At 40.4% G+C, this 12,352-nt stretch overlaps 1 protein-coding gene across 1 annotated transcript in view; it reads left to right on the top strand.

Moving 5' to 3' along the window:
- Positions 1 to 11,910, top strand: part of LOC135106190 (uncharacterized) — a 292,915-nt gene extending 281,005 nt beyond the window's left edge. The window contains exons 9-10 of the mRNA XM_064014967.1: positions 10,840 to 11,068; positions 11,770 to 11,910. Coding sequence (XP_063871037.1) covers positions 10,840 to 11,068; positions 11,770 to 11,910 — 370 coding nt within the window. The remainder of the gene's footprint in view (positions 1 to 10,839; positions 11,069 to 11,769) is intronic.
- The last annotated feature ends 442 nt before the right edge of the window (positions 11,911 to 12,352 follow it).

The following is a 12,352-nucleotide window of genomic DNA, read 5'->3' on the forward strand; positions in this document are numbered from 1 at the left end:
TTGGTCAAAGTTGCAGTTCAAACCAACACATAAGAGTAGAAAATATCACAACAGTTTATCAGTGATCATAACTGTTGCTGAACAATTATGACTATGATACTACCTTATGTTACTTTCTGTCTTTCTCTGTGTTCAAGATATTCCACTATTGGCTGAAGAGTTACAGTGCTCCTACCCACCTGTTGACTTGAAATAGTAAACAAAACACCCCCTGTGCATGTCAAAGTCTCTGATCTTGATTTTATGTTTAGCATCATTTTGATTTGTAATCATTATTTAATAATATATAGACATATATATTTCATTCTGTGGTCAAACAGTGGTACTAGGTGTTAGTCTAGTACTGGCAACCATAATCCTAGGCCTATCCAAACCTAACGATTGGGGTATAAGATGCAGGGATTTTTGGAGCATTTTTTGGGGAAAAAAGTGCATCTTATATGGCAGGAAATATGGTATGTGTATTATCATGTATTTATTTAGTAAATAAGGCATGTAATATTGTTGTGAGTCTGTATGTGCATGTCTGTATGTGTATTTACCTAGTTGTGAAATTCAGGACAAGAGCCATACTAGACTCATGCTGTCCTGTATCCATATCACCTTTTATCCAAATTTTCTTTAGATTTATGGACTTTCTTGGCACACAGTTTCATCATTTAGTTCATTCTGCACTGCTGTGCTCCTGTGAGGAAAGCTATGTTTCTTGATGTCTTTTCTGCAAATACTCCTTATAAATTTCCTTCCATGCCCTCTGGTACCTCTCATGCCTGATATCAGAAGATCATCCCCATCCAACTTTTTCATCCCTTTCAATATTCTGTATAGTGTTATCAAATCACCTCTTTCCTTCCTTTTTTTCCAGTGTAGTCATCCCCAATCTCCTCAACCTTTTTCTCATAACTGTACCCTCCTAGGCTTGTAGGAATTTCAGTTGCAGCTCTCTGAATTCTTCCTAGCTTTCTGATGCCCTTCTTCAAACTTGGTGACCACACTAATGCTGCATCTTGGACGTATCATTGTTGTTATCATTTTTTTTTTTCTTTTTATCATACTTCATCAATTAGGAGAATGCCATCTTGATGTTTCTCAGCAGATTTTATGTTTCTCCAGTGATCTTGTTTACACAAAATGACATTTTATTAGAAATGGTTACTCCCACATCTTTTCTTCTGATCTCATAGTAATTTTCTCATTTCCCAAATAGTAGATGCCTTCAGTTCTCACACTTTTTCCAAACTTCACCACACTACATTTCTTGGCAATAAACTCTCAATGACCATTCATTTATCATAATTAGGTCTTGATTCAGAGCTTTGTAGTCTTCTTCATTTGTTTTCTCATAATTCTAGCATCATTAGCAAAGAGACTCCTGTAGCTTGTCACCCCTTCCATCATGTTGTTTACATATATTGCAAACATAACTGGTGCTAGTACCAATCCTTGCAGAACTCCACTTATTAGTGCTCTCCATTTTGACTTATTACCAAACATAACTGGTGCTAGGTTTCACTTTTGATGCCTGAAGCTTCAAGCAGTGCCACGTCCCGTCCCCTGCCACTCTGTGTTCTGTGTCTTTACACCACCATGCACTCTTTGCATTCATGGGTGTGTTTTGTGCCTTCACCGATATACCCACGTAACACTATGAAACAGTTTTGGTTGGACAGTTTTGGTTGGTCTTTACATTAATACACAACATTCTTTTCACAATTCTTCAGCTCATCTCTACATATTTTAACATTTGTTTCTCTTTCTTATGTGATTGGCCCACAAGTTATGTCTCTTATTTTTCTTCCACTTGTTCCATGCTTTTTCTCTCTCTAGTCTATCTATAGCACATCTCTTGTTATACAAATCCTTCTTAAATAGATTTTCTATTGATTTCTTAGGTACCCATTTCTCCACTCCTTTATTATAAATGTCCAGGAGGGTGGTCCACTTTTCCTCTATGTCAACCATTTGAAGTACTCTGTTCTGATCCACTTCACTTAAATAATTCCTAAGCTGTCCAAAATTTGTCTTACTGTATTTCAACCATTCTCTTATGTGGTCTTCTTTTCTTGTACTGATGTTTTTATCCATTACTAAGAACTGAATCAATGCATGGTCACTTTTACCTATTGGGTTTCTGTGTTTTAAATCCTCTACTATGGCTTGTTCCTTTTTAAAAATTACTGAAGTACATGAGACTTACTGTAGGTCAGTTGAAATGTGCTTCGGGTTTTATGAAGCAAATCACTTCTGCTGAAGGGGAGCATTCACATGAGATATGCTGCACGTCACCACACCGACAGACTTTGAATAATACGACCACCCGCATGATAAAGTAGTACATTTAATGTATTCTTAATAATAAAACCCTCTGTTGGCTTTGTGTAAGGACAGGAGCGGAGGGCATGTGAATGCTCCCCTTCAGCAGAAGTGATTTGCTTCATAAAACCCGAAGCACATTTTAACTGACCTATGGTAAGTCTCATGTACTTCAGTAATTAAATATCAGCAAATCACTATTCTGCTGAAGCTTCGCATTCCCATGAGGTTTTAAAGACATGTGGGTGTCGTATCTCAGTAGTTCTTAGACATCTGTGTATCTTAAACCTGTGCAAAATCGATCAAGATTATACAGCCCTCTCTACAAATAAAATGATTACTGCTCAAGAAATAAGTCACCTTTGTAAATGGGAAACCAAAGTTAGTCCAGCACTGCATCTTGGAATGGGTCCCCCTCCTGTACAATTTTCTTGTTGTAGTGTTTGACAAAGGTTGATTCCCTGGACCATCCGGCTTTAGACAAGATGTGGCATATTGGCACAGACGTGGCTTTGGCCTGAGAGGCTGCAGCGGTGCAGACACTGCTCGCTGTGTATTTGGCAGAGTCAACACCAGAAATAGTAAGCACATGCTTAATTCATCTAGCAATTGTATCTCTTGATACAGGTTTATGTGGCTTGATGAAGCTGATGAAGAATCTTCCATCCTTCTTCCCAATCTTCTCGCGAAGGTGTTCTGTTTTTTCCAGATATGTGCGCAAAGTCCTGCACACACATAAACTCTTGTCCTTCGTGTATGGCAAAAATCTTACAAACTGAACATTAAATCCCGGACGACATTGCTTAATGTTGTCCCCGAACCAAACAGAAATAGAATCTTCCTTTATGCTAATATTCCTTAGCACAAGTAAGTGTAGGGTCTGAACTCTAGCAGCTTGTGTAAGAGCCATCAGCATCACAAGTTTTAGTGTAAGGTCCTTCAGTGAAAGAGTCTGTAAGGGTTCCTTCTGTTTCCATTTTGCCAAAACAGGTTTTACATCCCAGGTGTCCTGATATCTAGGCTTTGAGGGCCTCATGTTGAAAATACCCCTCATTAACCTGTTGACTAGGGGATGGTTCCCAGCCCTGCAGCCGTCCACAACTATCCCCAGCGAGGACATGGCCCCCCTCGCCGTGTTGACACAGTCGTAACCCACACCTCTGTAGAAAGTTTCCGTTAAAAAATTTACAACATCAGTTACAGTGGGAGTAGTGGGATTGATATCCCATCTATGACAAAATTGTGCCTACCTGTTGATATGTGTTCGATATTGTTTCCTAGTTCCTGGTTTCCATGACGCCAAGATAAGGTCCGTACCTTTCTCAGATATGCCTCATTCTTGCAAGCTTTTCCTGACAGTAGACAGGCCATCAACCTGGTATGTGACATGACAGGATGTTCTTCTGTCGACAGGGGCCACACCAGCACCTTCTTCCTCCTCACTATAATCCTCGGGTCTTCTACAAGCAGCCTGAGTAGTGCACCCATCCAAGGCTGGGATGTCCATAATGGAACTATCATCCAACCTCTGGCCCCCTCTGCTCTTAACTTCTGCAGGCATCTAGCAATCAAGGAGAAACTTGGGAAAATATAAACAAGTCCAAAAGTTGCCCAATTAAAACTAAATGCATCACAAAAATCTGTTTCTGGGTCTGGCCTCCAGGAGCAAAACTGAGGCACTTGCCTGTTCAACCTTGAGGCAAATAAATCAATTTCAGGTGTGCCAAAAATATGGCATAAGTCCTTGAATATGTTCTCATCCAGCTTCCATTCATGCCTGTCATTGAAGTTCCTAGATGCTTTATCAGCCAAAACATTTTCACTCCCGGGAATATAGGAACACATGATCCATGAATCGTTGTCCAAACACCAGTTCCAGATATCAGTGCAGACATTGTTACAAGCCACAGACTTAGTGCCTCCCATCTCATTGATGTAATTTACTGCAGTAGTGTTGTCACAAAAAACCTTAATGTGCTTTCCTCTAACCTCATTTGCAAAGGATTTCAATGCAAGAAGCACAGCTTTGAGTTCCTGGGCATTAATGTGAAACTTCTTTTCCTCTGCAGACCACCTTCCATTAACTGACTGATGATTGAGGCAACCACCCCAACCTAAGTCTGAAGCATCTGTGTATAAAACAATGTCAGGATCTGGGTGAATTATTTGCCTACATTGGGTCACAACATGTTCAATCCACCACATCAGATCAGTTTTCATTTCGTCAGTGATCAATATCTTTTTGTCAAAGTTCCCACAACTCCTTTGCAATGCTGAAATCTTTGCTGATTCAAGGTGACGATAGTGTAACTTCCCAAGTTCCACAGCTGGGAAGGCAGCAACTAGAAGGCCGATCACCCTAGCCACTCCTCTGATCTTATCATAAGTTTTAGCTATTAATTGTCTACATCCTAGTAGAATTCTCTCTATCCTACGTGCTGGTAAGGTAACAATCATTTTCTCAGAATCAATGACATTCCCAAGATATTCAATACATTTAGTGGGCACTAGCACAGATTTCTCTACATTAACACAAAAACCCATTTTCCTGAGTAATTCAATAGTAGAGTGAATGCAATCATAGCACCCTGAAAGAGAAGCACTGCACATGAGAGTGTCATCAATAAAACTAGTGATGGTAAAGCCTTTTTCTCTTAAATTTGCAAAAATAGGTTTCATGAGCTTAGTAAAAATTCAGGTGACAGTGTTCAACTATGTCCAAAATATGTGAATCACTAGTGATTTTGCGCCATTCATGCACAAACTTGTGAAGGGAACCTGCAACAAAGTTGGAACTTGCCTGGTTTATTACCGGGGAGTGCTGCATCCCTGGCCTTGGGAGTTTTTTGAATCTGAGCCCTAGCGTGAGAAGGAAAGTCTCTGGTCTCCCCTATGTCCTTGCCTCCATTGTCCATAGGGTTGAAATCTTGATGCAAACCCTCTAAATGAGGTTCTGCCAAATGAACTTGACTTTCCACCACCAAACTTCCAGGTGCTAGGCTTCCAGGAGGAGAATGAAGATTTAGTTGTAATTTTACTCTTTAGTTTCTCAGACTCTTCTATCTGTTTTGCAGACTGTGAGAGATCATCCCCAAATAAGAAGCGTGTCATGGGCACTTTGTCAGAGCACAGGTGTGAATACTTCTGATTTATTTCCCGCTTGATGTTAAAGCGACGTACCAAGTTGTTGCGATGGTTGGCATGACCTAACAGGGCCAAAGCACCATTAATCATGCCTACTTCGTGGGCCACAACAGCATTGCCCTCATCCTGGGCCACTTTATCAAGCACTGAAAGAGACTTGATGATGATGGAAGCTGCTTTAAGGATATCTTTGTTCACATCTTTCATATGTAAATCCGCCTTCCTAGCGTCCTGTTTGAGTGCCTCCAAAATCTGCACATTGCATTCAACAGGGGATAAAGCTGGACAATTGCCTGGCCTCTTGGTACTTTCGTCCTCCGCAGTTTCCTTGTAACTGTCCTCCCGCATACCATGATCAAACAACTGACTGACCATGTCTGCTACATGCTTATCAACATCACAGGCGACCTCTTCAACAGGGCCGAAAGCCTTAGAGGTCTGCATCAAAACACTGCCAACAGGGCTATCTCCATGGATCTCACCCCCTTCACTACTACCGTCCTCAGCAAGAAAACCAGAAAAGTCACCAGGTGAAGGCAGAACATGTCCTGTGTCATCCCTCATGGTGCTGGTGCCCGGTCTGGCAACAGTGTCAGGCCTCTGCACAACATCTTGCTGCCTCTCTGCTTTCAACTGATCCATATCACTCCTCAGCTCCACAATAGCTTGCAACACTGTGTTCCAAGGAGCTGAGGATTCACCATGTATTACATGTTGGTCATCCTGGTACACCGCACGTAACGTAATGGCGGCGGGTGGCCCACGAGGGACAGGTGCCACGTCACCTAAACTCCGCTGCACAAGGGTAGCATGTTGAGAAGTATCCCGATGTGAAGGAAGGCTGCTTGACCTGGACTTGTGCCCATATTCACAGGAACGACGGCTTCCTTCTCCTCTGTGAGAGGAAGCGCCCGTCTGTCCACCCGTTTGTGTTGGAAAACCCGTTGAAAAACCTTCACTGGAAGAGGACATGGCGATAACCTCAAGCCGCCACACCAACACAAACACAAGGAGCGTCGTAAACACTCAAAATGCGAGCGTTGTAAACACTCAATGCCAGGTCAAGCACACACGTTGGGGCACTGACCTGCTCCAAGCTTGGATAGCAGGTATTAAGCTCAATGCTAACTGCGGAACAGTATACAAGAGCTGTCCAGAACCACCCAGCAATAACTGCCTCCGAGCAGCTGGGTAGACAACCTATCGGCACGGCAGCCAAACAGCAACTGTCGGTGTGGTGACGTGCAGCATATCTCATGGGAATGCAAAGCTTCAGCAGAATAGTGATTTGCTGATATGAAATTAGATCCAGCCTTGACAGTATTTCATTTCCACTGAATCTTATGTCTTCTTTAACCTACTGTGTAAGAATATTCTCAACAGCTAACTCCAGTAATTTGTTCCCTCATGATGTTTCACTGCCTCCTGTGGTCCAGTTTTCCCATGATACCTCTTTACAGTTAAAGCTTCCATCACTAATACATCCTCATTTTCCTCTAGCAACTTGGATAAACATGCCCTTGTGTCTTCCAGCATCCTCTTGTATTCTTTCTCATCCCATGAGCTGAAATAAGGGGGAACACAGGTCACTACAATATTTCAGCATCTTCCCAGATTTCTTTTTAAGCTTACTCCAGTATTTCTGCCTCCCTTTCACTACATGTAGTAGACTCCACCATCAGTTCTTTTCTAACTAGGAGCATCACACCACTCTGAAGGTTGGTTGTAATTTCCATCACCACTATTTAAGAAGTCTACATCATTCACCAGTTCTGTTTCAACAATTCCCACGATATCTGGTTTCTTTTCTCTTAAACAGTCTTTTACTTCCAACACTGCTGACATAAAACCATTTATGTTTGCATATGCCACTTTTAAACCTCCTCTGCATTATCCTCTCTCCTGTATCACTTTTTCAGCCTCATGTCTATGACCCTCCAATAGAATCTCTTCTCCACCTCTGATTTTTTTTTTTTTTTTTTTTTTTTTTTTTTTTTTTTGCTACATTTATAGTAGCTCTCTTCTCTGGTCCTATCTTTTTTATCCACTCTTGGTTGTACTCTTCAACTCTTGCCAATTTCCAAGCTTTGCCTAATATTTCTTCAGCTGCTGTTTGTGACCTGAACTCTATTTTAATGGGATGCTGTCCACCCTCAACATATCTGCCCAACCTTTGAATTTCTTTAATCTCTTGTCAGCTCCTTGCCTTCTTGTATTATCTCCACCGTTTTATCCACACACCTCTTTTCCTTCTTTTCTCTTTTATGTCACTGTGGTACATACTCCTCCTTTAAACCAAATACCACAACAGTCTTTTTCTTATCAACTGTGTCTCTCACCAAGTTTTCATTCTGCTTAATCACTTGAACAACCTTTTCTGTTAGCTTGGTGTCATTTACCTGAGTTTGCTCTTCTGCAGTTTTCCTGAAATTGGTCTTCTTTTCCTCCTGTTCTTTCTTTCAAATTTTCTGCTTTACATTTAACTCTTCAACTTTGTCTTCATACTCCATTGTTTTCTCATATAATGCCAGTTTTGTGTGTAAGTCGTTGTATGCATCTTTCCACACTCTCTTCTCAGTAGTCAACATTTTTACCATTTTTTCAATTTTTTCCATTTTTTCACGCATCTCTCATTTAATTCTCCAGGTTAATAATCTTTCTTCTCAACATACTCTCTCTAATTCTTTGCTCCTCATCACCAAAACCAGAAAAAATCTGTCTTGTCTTCAAGACAGTTCCCATTGGAGTTGTGAACAACAAAGGGGGGACCAAGGTAGCCTCCTCTTCATTGCTCATTATGTCAATTAATACACTTTCCACTAACTTTTAGGAGATGGGACAGCAGCAAGCAAAATTAGTGTGACTCCCACCTCAGTATTCACCACCAGGGACAGCTCTCAGTGATGTAGACGGCTCAGGCCATATTCATGAAGCAGTCCTAGCAAGTCTTAGATGTGAAACGTGTCATAGCTAGGACAAAATGGCGCATTCTTGTCTTAAACCATGTGCCTGTCATAAATCAGTGCAGGATGCTAAGACTGGATCCACCCTGCCCTAGTGTCTTATGACAGACATTCCTCACAGCCAAGATGGCTGCCCCACAACATCTCCAGCTCTGGAATTATTTACTCAGATAGGACATATTAAATGAACTTAGTGATGTGAAACTCATCAGAAGATATTGTTTAGACCATGCAGGTATTCTCTTTGTTACCAACCTAGTGAGGGAAACCTAACAGAGTGACACAGAAAGGAGAAATCCACTTACTCCCAAAATGAAGGTGATCATAACACTTAGATAACTTGCTGCTGGGAAAACCTACTGAGAAAATGCAGTTATGCAGTAATGATGGCCTTGGGGATCATTGAGAGAGCCTTCCTTGCCACCAGACCATTTGAACACTGTGTTTGTTTGAATTGAGGTGTTCCTATGGGATCACATTTACCATATTTCAAAGATTTAATTTCTACTTTACCCACTATGTCTTTTATCGAAATGCATAAAAACAAAAGTAATATTTATAGAAGCTATAAATCAGTAGTAAATGTCAGTTTTTGCTTCATCTTTTAGTATCTGAAATCAAGCAAGTGCTACATATAGCAGAAGGTTATGATAGACAGTTTTGCTCATGTCATAACTTATGAAATACAACTTGTGATAGATGTTCTAAGTTATGATATGCATCTGCCATAGTTATAACATTTGTCATAACTTTATGAAGAATATGGCCCTTGGATATTAGGAGTGATGTCTGTTGTTCTCTCTGTTTGCCATCTTGTGTGTGTGGATTTCCCTGTGGATATGTGAGTGAACCCTGTTGAGTATGAAATTAGCAGAAGTGGCCTCATCCCACGGGATAGGAAGCAACATAGACAGGCTACAGAGTGAGTTCAGTAGCTGTAAGACCATCAGTGAGGAAAGTAGTAGCCAGCCGACCAGAGAAGACTCATGCGCCTCCCCCCTTCATACCTGCCTACTCACTGTGCCTGCTGTCCCTAGAGTGTGTGATATCTGTACACATAACTAAGTGACCATGTGCCCAAGCTGAGCTAGCAGAGTGTGCTCATGGCTATATATATAACCAGGATTTGTGTCATGTGCCTAAGCCAAGTAAAATGTAGTGAATCTCATCTCCCGGTCTTTTGCTTCCTCCCCCTGATAGCCAAATGCAAGCTGTAGGACTTACAGGGCTACTGGACACTGGCCCATGTGATTGAGTGGTAAGATGAACAGTTATATCAAGTGACAAGTGATGGACAGACAGTAAGCTAGCGTAAGTGGCAGCCAGTCAGGTCTGACCCTACTGGCATATGTACAACAATACTGTTAGTATAAACACTTATGAATAATGTTTGTAGCATATAGGCACAGTACATCAGGATGTAACATGAGAGGCAATTTTAGAATGTGCATTTCCAGAGAACTGTTGGAGTGTATACTAAGTCTTACATTAAAACAGCCTGCGACTACCAACAACTCAGACCATTGCAAGTGCCATAATTGCAAAGTAAAGAAAAGTCTACTTTAATTCCTTCTAGCTTGGTTACTTATTTTAAGATCTAAAAGGTAATATTACTAATTTCTTTTATTATTTTACATAATTTTTGGCATCAAAATAAAGGAAGAATGTGTATGCAGACACATTCTTTTTTGGCCTTCTTGCAAATACCAGTGGGCAAGGCAAGGCCTTCTTGATCACCTGAAAGAGTATCATGAAAACCAAATGAAATATTGTAAATGTTACTTCCCCCATTATAAAAGAACTGTAATGAAATACAAAAAAGAAAAGTCAAAAGAAGTACAAGAATAAGACCTGATGTAGAAAGAGTATTGGAGGGAGAGAGTCTTGCTCTGCAGATGAGGGGAGGGGGAGTGGGAAATACCTTTGCATGCTAATTTCTTTGGAAAGTCACATAACCTTGAGTTGCAGTGAGCTGATTGGTTTATTACTCCTTTCAGTGCTTTGCCTCATTGCCACATGGAGCCTGATGCCATTGTTATTTCTCACCCACTTTTTCTGAAGAATTTGAATGAAATATTTTACCATAATGCCATAACAAATTTCAATTTGAAATTTTGCCTCAGAATGGCTGAATAGTTTCCCAATGTGAGGCAAATGATATCTTGAAATTGACTCTCATGACATTTGTAGAATTCCTGTCCACACGGCAGCAGTAGTACCAAAAAATTTGGATAGCACTTCAGAAATGAAAAATTTAAATTTATGTAAATTACCTAAGAGACCATATAAAAGTAGGTCTGAACTATTTGCCTGTCTATGAAGGCCTAAGTTCATGATGAATCTTACTTTAAAAGGTAGCTTTTTGATGTTACATAACAGTTTGTGGCTTAAACCTTTTCTTGATCTCATCTCATTTCAGAAATCCAGGACTGTTTTCATTGATCACTTCACTTCACAATTCTTACCAGAGAAGTGTGTTAGGAAATCTTCTGCTGCAACCATTTTTGCAGGACCTGGCTTCTTGTCCCCCACAGACTCATTGTTATGTCTTCACAGTTAGTCTTGGAGTGACTAAATTATTGAATAATGGAGAACAGATCTCATTTCCCATCAACCTTCCCCAGTTGTCTCTCCAGGAATCTCTTCAAGTAAGTATTCCTAGAGCATTGAGATGATGGTTACCATTTGATGTATGCAGTGTAAAGTAGGAAAAAAATTTTAAAAATTCTTGGACAGGAATTTTCAGGAGTGGAAAATAATTATATATATATATATATATATATATATATATATATATATATATATATATATATATATATATATATATATATATATATATATATATATATATATATATATATAGCAATGTTTTCAACAATATTGATTATTTGGATCAATTTTTTATTCAACTGCCTGTATTTTTCTTGGCATCCAGTAATGTTGACACTATACAGTATTTGTTCCATGCAGCATATTCAGATGTTGTAGCATGCAATAGAGATGCTTAAAGTAGTAGTATTAGTACTTGTTGTTGAAACATAAGTACAGTACCTGACATTGAATTAGTCTGCCAAGGGTGAAGCAGACTAATTCATTGTTAAATTTTACTTCACCACTAAGAGAGACCCAAAATTGCACCATTATGCCACTTACACAGGGTGGCATTGTGGGCAGAGTTTCTGAATCCAGCAAGCAAAGCACAATCATTTGTTGCCTTGGCAGATTCATGCTCCATCCTACTTGTGCCACCTCTTGGCTCACATTGATGCCACTCTTCAGACCCCTGTCTTGTTGATATCGGCAAGGATAAGGATTTAAATGCACTGATCATTGTCCTTCATGAATTCAGCTTGCAAACAAAGGCAAATATCCAAACAGATCAGCATGTGTCCAACAAAGAGTTGCCAAGTTCCACCAGGAAGACCACCGTGCAATCCCTATATACAAGAAGAGGCCTGGCAAGGCTAAGAAGACAGATACTAGCTCTTAGACTATTGCAAGGCATATACCAAAATCTAACTCACATGTGACAGCAAAGAAAGTAAAAGAAAGCAACTTATACATAATTAGCAAGTATTCTGTGAGACTGAGAACCATTAACCACTTTACTCCAGATGCTTAAAGAACTTCCCAGCTGCATCAGCACACACACACACACACACACACACACACACACACACACACACTGTCATGGCGGACAGAGAAGTCAACGCAAACAGACGCTCCTAAAAGTCCAGCCATCTATATCGCTGAGAGCTGCCCTAGTGGAAATACAGAGGTGAGAGTTCACACTGGTTTTACTCATTGCTGTCCCGTCTCCAAAAGTGTTTTGCAGAAAGCAGTTAAAATGTTATAATGAGCGGTGAAGAGGGGTCTACTTTGGTCCCCAGTATGTTGTTTACACCAACGGGGACTGTCCCGAAGGCAAGACA

Source organism: Scylla paramamosain, chromosome 13, assembly GCF_035594125.1.
Source record: "Scylla paramamosain isolate STU-SP2022 chromosome 13, ASM3559412v1, whole genome shotgun sequence".
Classification (NCBI taxonomy): Eukaryota; Metazoa; Arthropoda; class Malacostraca; order Decapoda; family Portunidae; genus Scylla; species Scylla paramamosain.